Here is a 14,576-nt window from a genome sequence, read left to right on the forward strand (position 1 = left end):
CCGAAGAGGAATTGGCCATCGCATGGAATGGAACATAACCTATGCTTTGATGGTAAATCTCCGGGACACCCTTTAAGCCACAGGGCTCGTCTTGCCGCATTTGACAGACTTGCTGCTCTAGCTGTCAATCTTGCGGAGTCTGCAGAGGAATCTGCTAGGAAAGCCGCTGCTCCGTGTACCTGTGTCAAATTAGAGAGAATTTTGTCCCTAGGAACTCTATCCTTGATCTGGTCCTCTATTTGTTGCAGCCAGACCATGAGGGCACGAGCAGTACAGGTACCAGCTATCGGTGGCTTTAATCCACCTGCCGAAGCTTCCCAGATGTGCTTTAGGAAACCATCTGCTTTTTTATCAAGCGGGTCTTTCAACACGCCAGAGTCCTCTGATGGTAGAGATACCTTTTTTGAGGATCTGGCTACGGCCCCATCAATTTTAGGGACTTTTTCCCAGGTTTCTGAATCCTTTTGCTCAAAAGGGTACATCCTCTTTGATGTGGAAGGTAAGCCCCCTGACCTCTCCAGTTTTTTCCATTCCCTGTCAATTAGTGCTTTTATTTTATCATTTACAGGGAAGGTACGTTTTCTCTTTTCCTCCAGTTCTCCAAACATTACATCCTCTAATGATTTGGGAGTCTTTTCCTCTTTAAGGCCCATTGTAGCCCTGATAGCTTTGACCAGCTTTTCCATGTCCTCCGTTGGGAAACATGGACGGCCGCCTATATCGCTGTCCGAGGAGGATTCTGAGGACTGAGCAGAGGAAGAGGAGGTTGAGGGGGACAAGGATCTATCCCGCCCCTTCTGCCTTGGCGAGGCCTCTGAATCGGAGCTCCTTCTATTATCTTTCTTTTTAAGGGCTGCCTTTAGAGAACCTTTCACCTCCTGTTGTATTAACTCTTTAAGGCTAGTCACCAAATCAGGGGTCTCCTCCTGCATAGTTTTGTTTATACAGTCAGCGCAGAGGTCTTTCTGCCACTGATCTGCTAGCGGGTGTTTGCAAAGGGCGCATTCTCTATTCTTGGTTTTGCTGCTAGCCTTCCTCGACCCCTAGTGATCAAACAGAGAAAATGGAACCCCGTTACCATAAGGGTGACATTCACGTAGATCACTCACCACCGCTGTCAATCAGGGGTACCGATCTCGGAGGCTCCTCAGATGCACTCGTGACGTTTCTCCTGGATGTCTCAGAGTCATGCCGGTTGCGTTTATGACTGACGCTCCCACCAATCGAGCGACTGCTCCTAGCATGCTGGCGGCTCGGCCTGGCATCTGGCGAGAGGTCTTGCTGCTGACGCTGCTGTTGCTGACGCTGCTCATCTTGCCCCACTTCCATCATGAAGCCTTGGGCATGAGTGCGTCTTCTGTGGTCATCCCCCTTATGTAAGGGGGATCCACTGCACTCTCCGCCTCCTCCGGTTACCCCCACAGCCCTCCCCCCTCCTGCCATGCCGCCGGGATCTCCTTTCGCCGGCCGGCGTTGTTTGCTATGGGTGCCGCCATCTTGGATCACCGGCGCCGCCTCCCAATGCCACGCGGGCACGCCCCTTTCCCAGCGTGCCCTGCGTGTGACGTCAGAGGTGCGCGACCCAGAAACGGCCGCTCCCTGACGCTCCTGCGCTGCTTCTGGACGCGGCAGAGGGGGAGAGGGCGGCGCGGCAGCCACGGCAGAGCCCCAGGACCCCAGCCGTGCTGCTTCTGTGCCCGCTCGGACGCTGAGCCCCCGGGGGACCCGCGGACGGCGCTTCCCCCTCCCGACACACAGCGCTCAGGAACCAGCCTGATCTTCCACGCCGGCACGAGAGAGGGGCATGTATGTGATCTTCAGAACACGGGTCCCTGTCAGGACAGGAAACCCAACTGAAGCGGGAGAGGTACCGCCCCTTTTATCTTCAGTAGGGTTCCTGTCCTGACTGGGTGGATCCCCTCTCTCATGTGTGCCGTCATGGGAGACGGGAAAACTTTGCTGGCCCAAATGCTGCGAAAAGGAGTGATACGGGAAAGTCAAAGCCCCTGGGCGGCCCCAATCGTGTTGGTCCGGAAGAAAAATGGTACACTACGATTCTGTGTGGATTATCGTAAACTGAATGCTTGCACTATTAAAGACTCATACCCACTGCCCCGCATAGAAGAATCCCTGTCTGCCTTGGGGAAGGCAACATATTTTTCGACCCTGGACTTGGCCAGTGGGTACTGGCAGGTGCCCATGTCAGAAGAAGATAGAGCCAAGACGGCGTTCATAATGCCCATGGGACTGTTTGAGTTTTATCGGATGCCATTCGGGCTGGCCAATGCCCCCGGGACCTTTCAGTGATTGATGGAGCGATGTCTATGGGATCTCAATTTTAAGGCCACGTTGATCTACCTGGACGACATCATTGTCTATGCCGCCACCTTCGAGGACCACCTGAAGCGGTTGGGACAGGTACTCAGCCGGTTGCAAAAGTACGGGTTGAAGGTGAAGCCTCAGAAATGCCACCTATTTTGCTCTCAGATTGAGTATCTGGGTCATGTCGTTTCGGCAGAGGGTGTGAGGCCATCCCGAGAGAAGGTTGCTGCTATCCAGGAATGGCCTACCCCCGAGACGGTGAAAGATGTGTGGGCTTTTCTGGGGTTGGCCGGATATTACCGTTGCTTCGTAAAGAATTTTGCATGTCGAGCTCGAGCCTTGCACGACCTGCTGAAGGGGACTCCCGCTGGGGCCAATGGGCGAAGAATCCAGTGGCAACACCCTCAAGAAGAGGCCTTCCGAGACCTCAAGGCTGCGCTTTCGGATGCCCCAGTGTTGGCTTTTGCGGATTTCTCCCAACCGTTCATCTTGCACACTGACGGGAGTCTTCACGATCTGGGGGCTGTGTTGTCACAGGTTCAGGATGGCCAGGAGAGGGTGATCACATATGGAAGTCGCTCACTCCATGACTCCGAGCGTAACCCTGACAATAACAGCTCCTTTAAGCTCGAGCTCCTCGCAGTGGTGTGGGCTATGACGGAGAGATTCGCAGAGTACCTAGCGGGCTCCGAGGTGGTAGTGCGAACTGACAACAACCCGCTGGCTCATTTGGAACACGCCAAATTGGGGGCTCTGGAACAGCGACGGGTGGCCCGGATGGCGAAGTACAATTATAAGATTATCTACAAAAGAGGGGTCGAGAATGTCCATGAAGACGCCCTCTCCAGAATTCAACATACAACTCCAGGACGGAATCGAGACGAAGAATTAGAAGGAGAGGAAATACCGTTCGCTCTCACTGCTGCCGTGCTCACAACTGACAATAAAAAAATATCTTCCTCTGAGACCCCGAGGGGCATACTGGAACAATCCCGGGATAAGTGGATACAACAGCAACAAGAAGACGAAGAGGTTGGCCTTCTCAGGACATGGGTCGCCGCTGGGCAATTACCCCCTGACTTTCAACGGCAAAATTTGACTCAAGACCTGTTGCTTATGCTGCGACAATGGGAGAGGTTGGTTATCCGAAATGGATTATTGTATCGTAAAATAACATCACAAACAACCTCAATGACGGTTTTGCAGGTGGTTACGCCAGGAGCCCAACTTCACGTACTGGCTCGGGAGGCTCACAAAAAAGGGGCCCATTTCGGAACAAAAAAAACTTTGCAATGGCTGCACCCGCGCTTGCCGGCTGTTGTGGACGAAATTTGCCGGACCTGCCGCTTGTGTGAATTAGCCAAACCACCCGCTCAGCGAGCCGCAACACAGACTATTGTGACCTCAGCGCCCCTTGAGCTCCTGACGGTGGATTATCTGACCATTGGGCCTGCATTTCAGGGATACGAACACTGCCTCGTCATGGTGGATCACTTCACCAAGTTCGCTGTGGTCACCCCCACTCGGGATCAGACTGCAGAGTCAGCTGCCTCCGCAATTTGTAGAAACTTTATACAAATATACGGCTGTCCTCAACGAATACATTCTGATCAGGGAGCATGTTTTTTGGGAAAAGTCATGGAAGAACTACATCACCTCTATGGAACTGACAAATCCCGGACCACACCGTATCACCCGCAAGGGAATGGGGCTTGTGAACGATTTAATCAGACATTGATTCAGATGTTGCGCACTCTGGAGAGTGACAAGAAGGCCCGTTGACCCGAATATGTTTCTGAATTAGTTTGGGTTTATAACAATAGGGTACATCGAGTGACTGGCTATACCCCCTATTCCCTGTTGTTCGGACGAGAAGGTAAAGGGATCACGGAGGTGGAGTTAGACCCCAAAGAACCTCAGCCCTGGACTGGAGTGTCGTCTTGGGTCCAAAATCATCGCCACCGGCTGCAAACTCTTCACCGAATTGTACACACCAAGCTCCGAGACTGGGAGCACCCAGGGAAGAATGCAACCCCAGCTCCTCACCTCCAAAGCGGGGACCGGGTGCTTGTACTAGATCAACGCCCCCAGAACAAACTGGAGCCGCGTTGGGAAGAAAGTCCTTATCGGGTCTTACGCCGTATCCATACAGACGGACCGGTGTACGAAATACGACCTGAGGAGGATGAAACACTGCCCACTCGTATTGTGCATCGTAATATGTTACGCCCATGTACTTCCTCCGACCCGAAGCAACCGGAGCCTACCCCGTCGACATCCGAACCGTCTTCCATATGTTGGGACCCGGACGACGACGAAGATTGTCTCCCAGGACACAGAGGCCCTCCACTCAGTAATGAATCATATGACACAATTAGCCCGCCCGCACCAATCAGCCCACCGATGTCCACCACCCCAGACGACTCTGCCCCAGTTGAACTTAGACGCTCCAAGCGGTCAACAGCCGGCAAACCCCCTGAACGATATGAGCAAGATCAATTCATATGGCAACGAACATTGAAACCCCTACAGACCGATCTCAATAGACTAAGGCCCTCGCCCGAGGACTGATGAGCTTACAGGGTGGGGGAGTGTGGGGAGGAGGACTCCCAGACAGTGACCGGGCAGGTACCCAGGGGACCGCCATCAGGGTTCCTAAGGGAACGATACTGGGAGGACATTAAAGGGAGAGACTTGACTAAAGTTGTCAGGGAAACGGGGCGGGGCAAGGATAAAAGGAGCAGGGGGCGCGCTGAAGTGGCAGTTGGGAGAGAGTGTGACAGGAGTCAGGAAGCCGGGTGACTTGGAGGGACACCGACAGGAGCCTGTGAGGAGGATACTGCGCACTCACCGACAAGGGAGACGTGAGAGACTTTTACCGGAGGCCACTTCCCGCCCCCGTTCGCAGAGAATCACGCCCGCCGCCCCCTGCCTTTGTGAGACTGATCCCTTACCTCAGGTCGCAGCTGTGACTACACGTAAACCGGCCACAGAGGCCTGGACACTGCCCCCCGGCCTTCTCCCACCGCAGCAACCCTATAATCATCGGCCTCAGGGGACACCACCTCGTCCTAGGCGACATTAGAGTCCCATTTCCCGGCTGTGGAGGGACCCTTATCAGAGGACAGCTACTGGTCATTTGGGGAACTGCGCTATTACCGCGCCCCACCGACATCGTTTCTTCAGGGCCTGTTGCGCCCCACCATCATCGTTTCTTCAGGGCCTGTTGCGCCCCACCAGCATTGTTTCTTCAGGGCCTGTTGCGCCCCACCGACATTGTTTCTTCAGAGCCTGCTGCGCCCCACCGGCATCGTTCTTTCAGGGCCTGTTGCGCCCCCACCGACATCGTTTCTTCAGGGCCTGTTGCGCCCCACCGCCTTCGTTTCTTCAGGGCCTGTTGTGCCCCACCGGCATCATTTCTTGAGGGCCTGTCGAGCCCAAATCTTCCCGGGATATCGAGGCGTCAAGACAGCCGCATCAACAGCCACGTTCTGGCTTTCTACACCCGGACTAGCTGGGTACTCCCAGTTTCCTTAGAAAAGTATTGTTTGTTTTATTGAGTCCCTGCGAGGACAGATGTGTTTACCCCTTTCTGCCTGTTCAGCATGGCCCTAGGGGCTCCCATTTATAAAAGTTGATTATACAAGTTATACCCTGTCTCGTGTCTCGTCACTGCATCCTGAGAATCTGCTGGTCACAACATGAGTGTCGGTGGTCTCCACAGTATCCCCCCTTTTATACATTCTTGGACATACCGGATCCAGTGCCGCCACACAGGCTGTGCAGCATCACCGCGCCGCTGTAACAATCCCGCCTCTCCACCTCTCTCCGGACAGCCTCCATGGTTCTGTGCAGCAGACTCTCCTCCGCGCTGCTCGTAATCTCCTGGTATCCTATTAATCAAGTGGAGAACGGCAACATGAGTGATGGCGGAGCTATATTATAGACACTACGTGGCCACACACATGGCAGCGGGCCCTGGGCCGTCCTGTGCGTAGCCCCTGCTCTGGACGGCTCCTTCTGCAAAACCCTGAGATGAGGGCTACACAACAACGTGAGTCTCTGGCATCAGAGGTGATGATTCTCCATGGTGCCACATTGGGAACTTCGTCCTACGGTAACTGCAGGACTCTGTCCCATATACTTCACTGCATGTCACATGCGACCACAGCTCCATGACACATGCATGATGCAACTGTGCTACAGCGTGCTGCAACTGCTACAATGTGCGACAACTGTGCTACAGCGTGCTGCAACTGCTACAATGTGCGACAACAGTGCTACAGCGTGCTGCAACTGCTACAGCGTATTGCCACTGTGCTATAGAATGCATCAACTGCTACAACGTACAACTGTGCTACAGAGTGCTGCAACTGCTAAAACGTGCAGCAACTGTGCCACAACGTGCTGTACCTGCTACAGTGTGCTTCTACTGTGTTACAACGTGCGGCAACTGTGCTACAACTTGCGAGAACTGCTACGACAGCGTGCTGCAACTGTGCTACAGAGTGCTGCAACTGCTACAACTATGCTACAACGTGCGGCAACTGTGCTACAACGTGCGGCAACTGTGCTACAACGTGCGGCAACTCCTATAACTTGCCGTATACAGTACACAGCACCCCTGCCATCTTCTTACCATACGCCCAGTTGTTGCCTCTTCCTCTCTGTCCCACGATGACATTGGAGTCTCTGAAGTATCTGAATGAGAAGACACAAACGTTAGTCACAGCTGGACGAGGGTCGCGGTGCAGACCCCGGTGAGGACACCAGGGAGGGGGCTGCAGCATGGAGGCAGTGACGTCTGACGGTAATTATACCCCCACTTGGTGGGGATTTCCCCCCTTAGTGGGCTGTCCTAGTAAAGGTCTACGGAGGCGATATAGGGAGAGACGCCATTCTGGGCTGATTGCTGTATAACAAGTGACCTCCTCTGAGAACATAAGATGAGGACGCACTCGCCCCACAGCAACAATCAGAGCCGCTGAGCCCAGTGATTGGCTGCAGCAGTGATGCATGCTGCAACACGTCATCACCGCTGCAGCCAACACAAAGAGAGCAGACAAGGGAGGGCGAGTGCCGTTGTTATTTTACATGGTTGCCGGTGCTTGGGGTCCAGTGTAATTAACATGGGAAACCTCTCCTAGGGGCTGTCTATAGCCCCTTACTGCTGTGGCGCAGACGTCCGTCATGCTGATTCTATCGGGTATTGGTTCTGCATCCGTGCGATTAGCTGTCACTGATCAGCGAGCACACAGATCCCTACAGCTTAACCCTTCACATGCTGCAGTCAGTAGCGACTGCGCCGTCAGGTTCGCTATAGAAAAGGCGGAAGCCCACCGGCTGCATCTGATAATCACTGCAATGCAAAGGTATTAAATGGGGGATCGGGACCATTCAAGAACAAGTACCCAAGATGGACTACAATAAGATAAGAAAAAAGAAATTATATAAAAGTAGGAAAATATAAAAATATCAAAATTTGGCATCGCTATGATTGAACTGACCCAGTTACCTTATCACGTATCCCGCACAGTAAACACTGCAAAAAAAATGCAGAATTGCTGTTTTCTCCCCATTCAGTCCATGAGAAAATATTAAATGTTTTTCAACACATTAGATCTTCCCAGAAATTATTCCATTACATTAGAATTTGTGCAGCAAACAAAAAACACTCGTGGCATCAGCTGATGAGTAATAAAAAACTAAAATAGCTGTGTCCTTTTAAGGGTGAACTTTACTGTTGCAATAGTATACACACCCAGGTACAGCTCCCCAGACCCCCGGTGATCAGCCATCGTGGGAACCCTACTTACCCCCTCTTCACTTGCTGGCGGAGTTTTCGGATAACTTTAGGTTCTGTGTCCACACAGATGGCGTTAATGAATCCATCACGTGAGAAATACGGATACCTGTGAGAGATGAGAATGCAGCACGCTCAGCTCATCCGTACATGTGATCATTGGCAGCCGCTCCGCTTCAGAGCCGGAAGACCCCTCAGAAAATGGTCGAGGGGTAGGACAATATGGGATACGATGACTAAATACCTTTGGTCTGAAACGCGTCTGCCAGTGTGAACTCTCCTCTATAGGGTTAGTGGCTACTATGCTGTTATAATGGATTTTAAAAAATTTCAATAAACATTCATTTTATGGGATTTCTGCAGCTGGATCCTTTTTTCTTCACTCACCTGAAGACCCCTTCTCCCATAAATCAGCGGATACCATTAGGGGGCCACGGCCATTCTATTCCCTTAAAAGAGACTTACTGGAAAAAAACAGGCACAAGATGGTGGCCATCTTACCGGTCAGCGTCGGCGAGGTTGCTACTGAGGATTTGCCACCATTCCTGTCCGATCTGGTTGCCACATTGTCCAACCTGGAGCCAGATCAGCGACATTTCCAGCTGGGAAAAAAATGGATTAATTCTCACAGATTTTGGGGGTAAATGGATTAAAAACGGTAAAATTTTGATGTGTCAATATCGAATACTCAAGATTGCTGGACGGGCAACAGAACAGGAACATGAAGGAAGCATGCCAAATATACAAAGGGTTTTCTACAGCCTTTAACCCCTTCAAGCTCTATGACATATCTGTAGCGGGCTCAAGATCCTTCATAGACAGCCAGCATCTGCCGGTAACAGCAATGAGCGAGCATTTAAGTCAGGGGCACACCAACATAACCGTGATGTACTGATAGGTTGTCGTGAGCTTGGGGACCTACTGGCGTCTTCCATGGCAGGTGTGGACGTACTGACGGTTTCCACGGCAGCTGAGAGCCTACTGACGGCTTCCACGGCAGCTGGAGACCTACTGACGGCTTCCACCGCAGCTGGAGACCTACTGACGGCTTCCACGGCAGCTGGAGACCTACTGACGGCTTCCACGGCAGCTGGAGACCTACTGACGGCTTCCACGGCAGCTGGAGACCTACTGACGGCTTCCACGGCAGCTGGAGACCTACTGACGGCTTCCACGGCAGCTGGAGACCTACTGACGGCTTCCACGGCAGCTGGAGACCTACTGACGGCTTCCACGGCAGCTGGAGACCTACTGACGGCTTCCACGGCAGCTGGAGACCTACTGACGGCTTCCACGGCAGCTGGAGACCTACTGACGGCTTCCACGGCAGCTGGAGACCTACTGACGGCTTCCACGGCAGCTGGAGACCTACTGACGGCTTCCACGGCAGCTGGAGACCTACTGACGGCTTCCACGGCAGCTGGAGACCTACTGACGGCTTCCACGGCAGCTGGAGACCTACTGACGGCTTCCACGGCAGCTGGAGACCTACTGACGGCTTCCACGGCAGCTGGAGACCTACTGACGGCTTCCACGGCAGCTGGAGTCCTACTGACGGCTTCCACGGCAGCTGGAGACCTACTGACGGCTTCCACGGCAGCTGGAGTCCTACTGACTGCTTCCACGGCAGCTGGAGTCCTACTGACTGCTTCCACGGCAGCTGGAGACCTAATGGCGGCTTCCACGGCAGCTGGAGACCTACTGGCGGCTTCCACGGCAGCTGGAGACCTACTGGCGGCTTCCACGGCAGCTGGAGACCTACTGGCGGCTTCCAAGGCAGCTGGAGACCTACTGGCGGCTTCCACGGCAGCTGGAGACCTACTGGCGGCTTCCACGGCAGCTGGAGACCTACTGGCGGCTTCCACGGCAGCTGGAGACCTACTGGCGGCTTCCACGGCAGCTGGAGACCTAATGGCGGCTTCCACGGCAGCTGGGGACCTAATGGAGCTTCCACGGCAGCTGGGGACCTACTGACGGCTTCCACGGCAGCTGGAGACCTAATGGCGGCTTCCACGGCAGCTGGAGACCTAATGGCGGCTTCCACGGCAGCTGGAGACCTAATGGCGGCTTCCACGGCAGCTGGAGACCTAATGGCGGCTTCCACGGCAGCTGGAGACCTACTGGCGGCTTCCACGGCAGCTGGAGACCTACTGGCGGCTTCCACGGCAGCTGGAGACCTACTGGCGGCTTCCACGGCAGCTGGAGACCTACTGGCGGCTTCCACGGCAGCTGGAGACCTACTGGCGGCTTCCACGGCAGCTGGAGACCTACTGGCGGCTTCCACGGCAGCTGGAGACCTACTGGCGGCTTCCACGGCAGCTGGAGACCTACTGGCGGCTTCCACGGCAGCTGGAGACCTACTGGCGGCTTCCACGGCAGCTGGAGACCTACTGGCGGCTTCCACGGCAGCTGGAGACCTACTGGCGGCTTCCACGGCAGCTGGAGACCTACTGGCGGCTTCCACGGCAGCTGGAGACCTACTGGCGGCTTCCACGGCAGCTGGAGACCTACTGGCGGCTTCCACGGCAGCTGGAGACCTACTGGCGGCTTCCACGGCAGCTGGAGACCTACTGGCGGCTTCCACGGCAGCTGGAGACCTACTGGCGGCTTCCACGGCAGCTGGAGACCTACTGGCGGCTTCCAAGGCAGCTGGAGACCTACTGGCGGCTTCCAAGGCACCTGGAGACCTACTGGCGGCTTCCACGGCAGCTGGAGACCTAATGGCTGCTTCCACGGCAGCTGGTGACCTAATGGCGGCTTCCACGGCAGCTGGGGACCTAATGGAGCTTCCACGGCAGCTGGAGACCTACTGACGGCTTCCACGGCAGCTGGAGACCTAATGGCGGCTTCCACGGCAGCTGGAGACCTAATGGCGGCTTCCACGGCAGCTGGAGACCTAATGGCGGCTTCCACGGCAGCTGGTGACCTAATGGCTGCTTCCACGGCAGCTGGTGACCTAATGGCGACTTCCACGGCAGCTGGAGACCTACTGATGGCTTTCACGGCAACTGGGGACCTACTGACGACTTCCACAGCAGCTGGAGACCTACTAATGGCTTCCACGGCAGTTGGAGACCTAATGACGGCTTCCATGGCAGCTGGGGATTTACTGGCGGCTTCCATGGCAGCTGGGAATTTACTGGCGGCTTCCATGGCAGCCATCTTGGGCCTGCTGTGAAGCTGCAGGCTGAACTCCATAGAAGGCTGCGTACTGCAGGGTCCAGAACAGATGACCGCAGAATCCAGTCCCCTATGGGGTCTAAAATAAAGTCAAATACAAAAAAAAAGAAAGAAAGGAAAAGGTTTTTGCTGTTAATCGCTGTTCTTTGCTCAGCGCAGCCACCTCCACCCAAAAAAAAAGTAAAAGGCGACCGGAATGCTCTATGCGCCACGCGGAGGACGCGCCTCGCAGAAACACATTTTTTCACCATCACATTAGGAATTGTTTCCTCTTTCTCGGTACATTATATGGTAAAACTGAAGCAGCCATTCACAACTATGACACTTCCTACAAAAGTGAAAAACAACAACAGGCCTCATGAGGCGAGAGAGGGAAAAGGAAAGAGGTCCTGGCTTCAAAAACGGAAGTTGTCTGTGTCCTTCAGCAGTTAATAATTATCAATTTATTTACGCTAAAAACCACTGGACACAATAAGTTAATGTTATTGATAAGTTTCCCATAGCAACCAATCATATTTCCATCAATGGCTGCTGTCACACCTGCTTCTGTATTGTATAAATAAAGTTTATTGAAAGACAGACAATGGAGTCCATAGCAACCAATCAAAACATGTCTTTCATTCCGTATTCTTCAACGGCAGCAGAAGAGCTGGATTCGGATTGGTTGCTGTATGCGGGCGCTGTACTAACTTTCATTGTGTATAAATAAAGTTTATGGAAATTATTCGCGACCAATCAGTACGCTTCTTACATTTTCTAACTGAAGGGAAAAATATATGAGCTGGCATCTGATTGGTTGCCATAGGTAACAGGACTAGCTCTGAATAACATCGGGGCTGTGTGAGGCCCGGTTGGCGGCCACGGAGCCCCGAGAGTCGTGCGCTCACCTGTGTGCGGGGCCGTGCGCTGTCCTCGCCGCTGGGGGTGCAGTCTCCTCCCCTCCCCGTGTTACAGTTGTGACTGGAGGAAGTGGACGAGTTTGCGCCATTTCCGCTCCGTGTTCTGGGGAGGAGGAGCCGATCAGCCGGAGGCCGCAGAGCCGCGATCCTGCCGGGAAACCTTGCACCTTCCTCCGGCCTAGACTGGTAACTTGTCCCCGTCGTGTCTGCGGCCCTAACAACTCCGGACAAGCCGCGGCCTGTGGTAAGCGCGCAGCCCGAAACACTCTCCAAGTAGGCGGCCTTCCTAGAAAGCGGGAGCCGGGGACGCACAGGAGTGAGAGGCCGGAGGGAGAGCAGCGGCATCATGGCCTGAGAGCGGAGGACGGAGCCGCCGCCGCCATTGTCCATCCTGTCTGCAGCCCAGAATCACTGCTGAAAGGGGGAAGCCCTGCTAAAGACCGTGCACCCGCGGAGTCACTGCACGCCAGTCTCTGCACCCCCAGAGTCACTGCACCCCCGGATTCACTGCACCCCAGGTCTGTGCACCCCCCGGATTCACTGCACCCCTGGTCTCTGCACCCCCGAAGTCTCTGCACCCCCGGTCTGTGCACCCCCGGTCTGTGCACCCCCGGTCTGTGCACCCCCGGTCTGTGCACCCCCGAAGTCTCTGCCCCCCGGTGTCTCTGCACCCCCGAAGTCTGTGCACCCCCGGTCTGTGCACCCCCGAAGTCTCTGCACCCCCGGTCTGTGCACCCCCGAAGTCTCTGCACCCCAGGTCTGTGCACCCCCGAAGTCTCTGCACCCCAGGTCTGTGCACCCCCGAAGTCTCTGCACCCCCGAAGTCTCTGCACCCCCGAAGTCTCTGCACCCCCGAAGTCTCTGCACCCCCGAAGTCTCTGCACCCCCGAAGTCTCTGCACCCCCAGAGTCACTGCACCCCCAGATTCTCTGCACCCCCGAAGTCTCTGCACCCCAGGTCTCTGCACCCCCGAAGTCTCTGCACCCCAGGTCTGTGCACCCCCGAAGTCTCTGCACCCCAGGTCTGTGCACCCCCGAAGTCTCTGCACCCCAGGTCTGTGCACCTCCGAAGTCTCTGCACCCCAGGTCTGTGCACCACCCCCAGAGTCACTGCACCCCCAGGCCTGTGCACCACCCCGAAGTCACTACATGCTCAGGTCTGTGCAACACCCAAAGACACTGCACCCCAGTTCCGTGCTCCCCCAAAATCACTGCTGGAAGGGAGAAGCTCTACTAACGTCGCTGCACCCCAGAGTTACTGCTGCAATGGGGAAGCCCTGCTAGAGTCTGTGCACCGCACCCCAAAGTCACCACCAGCCAATGAGAGGGAAGCCCTGCTAAAGTCTGCACCCCCAAATCACTGGTGGAACGAGATAAACTCCTTCTGAAATCTGCACCCCCAAAGTCAAGGACTGATGAGAGGGGAGACTTGCTGGAGACTGCACCTCAGGTCAGTGCATTCCCAAAATCCCTGGAGCCGTGCTGAAATCTGCACCCAAAGTCTCTGTTCCCCAAAACCACTGCTGAAAGCAGCGCCCTGCTGAAAAGTCTGCACCCCAAATCTGTGCACTGTCACCAGCGGCTGATGGAAGGAGAGGGAGGCTGCACCCTAAAATCACTGATGGAAGGAGGGGATCTCTATTGAGCAACACTTCTGCACCATAATATCTAGGAAAATCTATTGTGCCCCCCAAAGTCATCAGGACCTTTGTCAGATTGTAGTTGAGGGCCTTGAACACAAATCTTTAGGGAACCCTGCTGTGTGCACCCTGATATCAGGAATTAATCCTTTTGTAAGCACCTTAATATCTGGAACTCCTTCACCCCGATACCTTAAAGCTGTTTGCAGTTCGCTGCGCTCAGTCTCTAGAGGCTCTCTGTGTGCACCCTAATATTTGCCATTGATAAGGACTTCTTCACTCTCTTGAAGCTTCAGCATCCCTCTGAAGGTGTTTTTCCTGCACCCACCCAGTCTGAGGATATGTGAGCCCCCCCAATATCTGGAGATAACATTATCTGGAGCTCCTTCACCCCAATATCTTTGGATCATCTTATCTGGAGTTATTTTCTGCGTGAACCCCAATATTTGACATTGACGACGTCTCTAGGATCTGTTCTCCCTCTGGATCCCTGTTTCCAGGGGTGTCCGGTGATTGACCCATTTGAAGTCCTCCTTTCCTGCACCCCGTCTCTCTGGAGTCGCTCCCCCACCTCTCCACAGGCTGGATGCCTTGCTCCACCACTGACAATGGGGGATTTCTATGATCCTGAACACCCAACTGAGTAAGTATATCTCGCCTGTCTGTTAGTCGCACCCCAAAATGATCAGGGGCCTGCCCCCTCCATATCACTCCGTGATCCACCTCTGAAGGT

At 54.5% G+C, this 14,576-nt stretch overlaps 3 protein-coding genes across 4 annotated transcripts in view; 1 reads left to right on the top strand and 2 right to left on the bottom strand.

Moving 5' to 3' along the window:
- LOC141054025 (tubulin delta chain-like) overlaps positions 1 to 12,594 on the bottom strand; it is a 28,899-nt gene extending 16,305 nt beyond the window's left edge. The window contains exons 1-5 of the mRNA XM_073551174.1: positions 12,193 to 12,594; positions 8,627 to 8,727; positions 8,139 to 8,234; positions 6,962 to 7,023; positions 6,078 to 6,215 (exon numbers count right to left, since the gene is read on the bottom strand). Of these exons, the coding sequence (XP_073407275.1) occupies positions 6,078 to 6,215; positions 6,962 to 7,023; positions 8,139 to 8,234; positions 8,627 to 8,727; positions 12,193 to 12,594 (799 nt within the window). The remainder of the gene's footprint in view (positions 1 to 6,077; positions 6,216 to 6,961; positions 7,024 to 8,138; positions 8,235 to 8,626; positions 8,728 to 12,192) is intronic.
- Positions 8,721 to 11,287, bottom strand: LOC141053986 (uncharacterized). The gene is made up of 3 exons (XM_073551129.1): positions 10,936 to 11,287; positions 10,140 to 10,894; positions 8,721 to 10,092 (listed from the first exon to the last, which is right to left on the bottom strand). The coding sequence occupies exons 1-3, from the start codon at positions 11,285 to 11,287 to the stop codon at positions 8,938 to 8,940; spliced, it is 2,262 nt and encodes a 753-aa protein (XP_073407230.1). The 3' UTR covers positions 8,721 to 8,937.
- A 109-nt stretch (positions 12,595 to 12,703) lies between the features above and the next one.
- SETD2 (SET domain containing 2, histone lysine methyltransferase) overlaps positions 12,704 to 14,576 on the top strand; it is an 81,467-nt gene continuing 79,594 nt past the window's right edge. For both annotated transcript variants that reach the window (XM_073551163.1, XM_073551164.1), the window contains exon 1: positions 12,704 to 14,486. In XM_073551163.1, coding sequence (XP_073407264.1) covers positions 14,452 to 14,486 — 35 coding nt within the window. In that variant the 5' untranslated portion in view covers positions 12,704 to 14,451. The remainder of the gene's footprint in view (positions 14,487 to 14,576) is intronic.

This window comes from Dendrobates tinctorius, unplaced genomic scaffold (assembly GCF_039654945.1).
Source record: "Dendrobates tinctorius isolate UK_male_01 unplaced genomic scaffold, ASM3965494v1 ptg000173l, whole genome shotgun sequence".
Classification (NCBI taxonomy): Eukaryota; Metazoa; Chordata; class Amphibia; order Anura; family Dendrobatidae; genus Dendrobates; species Dendrobates tinctorius.

Coding starts and splice junctions, on each gene's coding strand:
- LOC141053986 (XM_073551129.1), bottom strand. CDS start 11,287: ATGGCTGCCATGGAAGCCGCCAGTAAATTCCCAGCTGCCATGGAAGCC. Junction 10,895..10,935: donor AGCTGCCGTGGAAGCCGTCA/GTAGGTCTCCAG, acceptor TTAGGTCCCCAG/CTGCCGTGGAAGCCGCCATT. Junction 10,093..10,139: donor CCATTAGGTCTCCAGCTGCC/GTGGAAGCCGCC, acceptor AGCCGTCAGTAG/GTCCCCAGCTGCCGTGGAAG.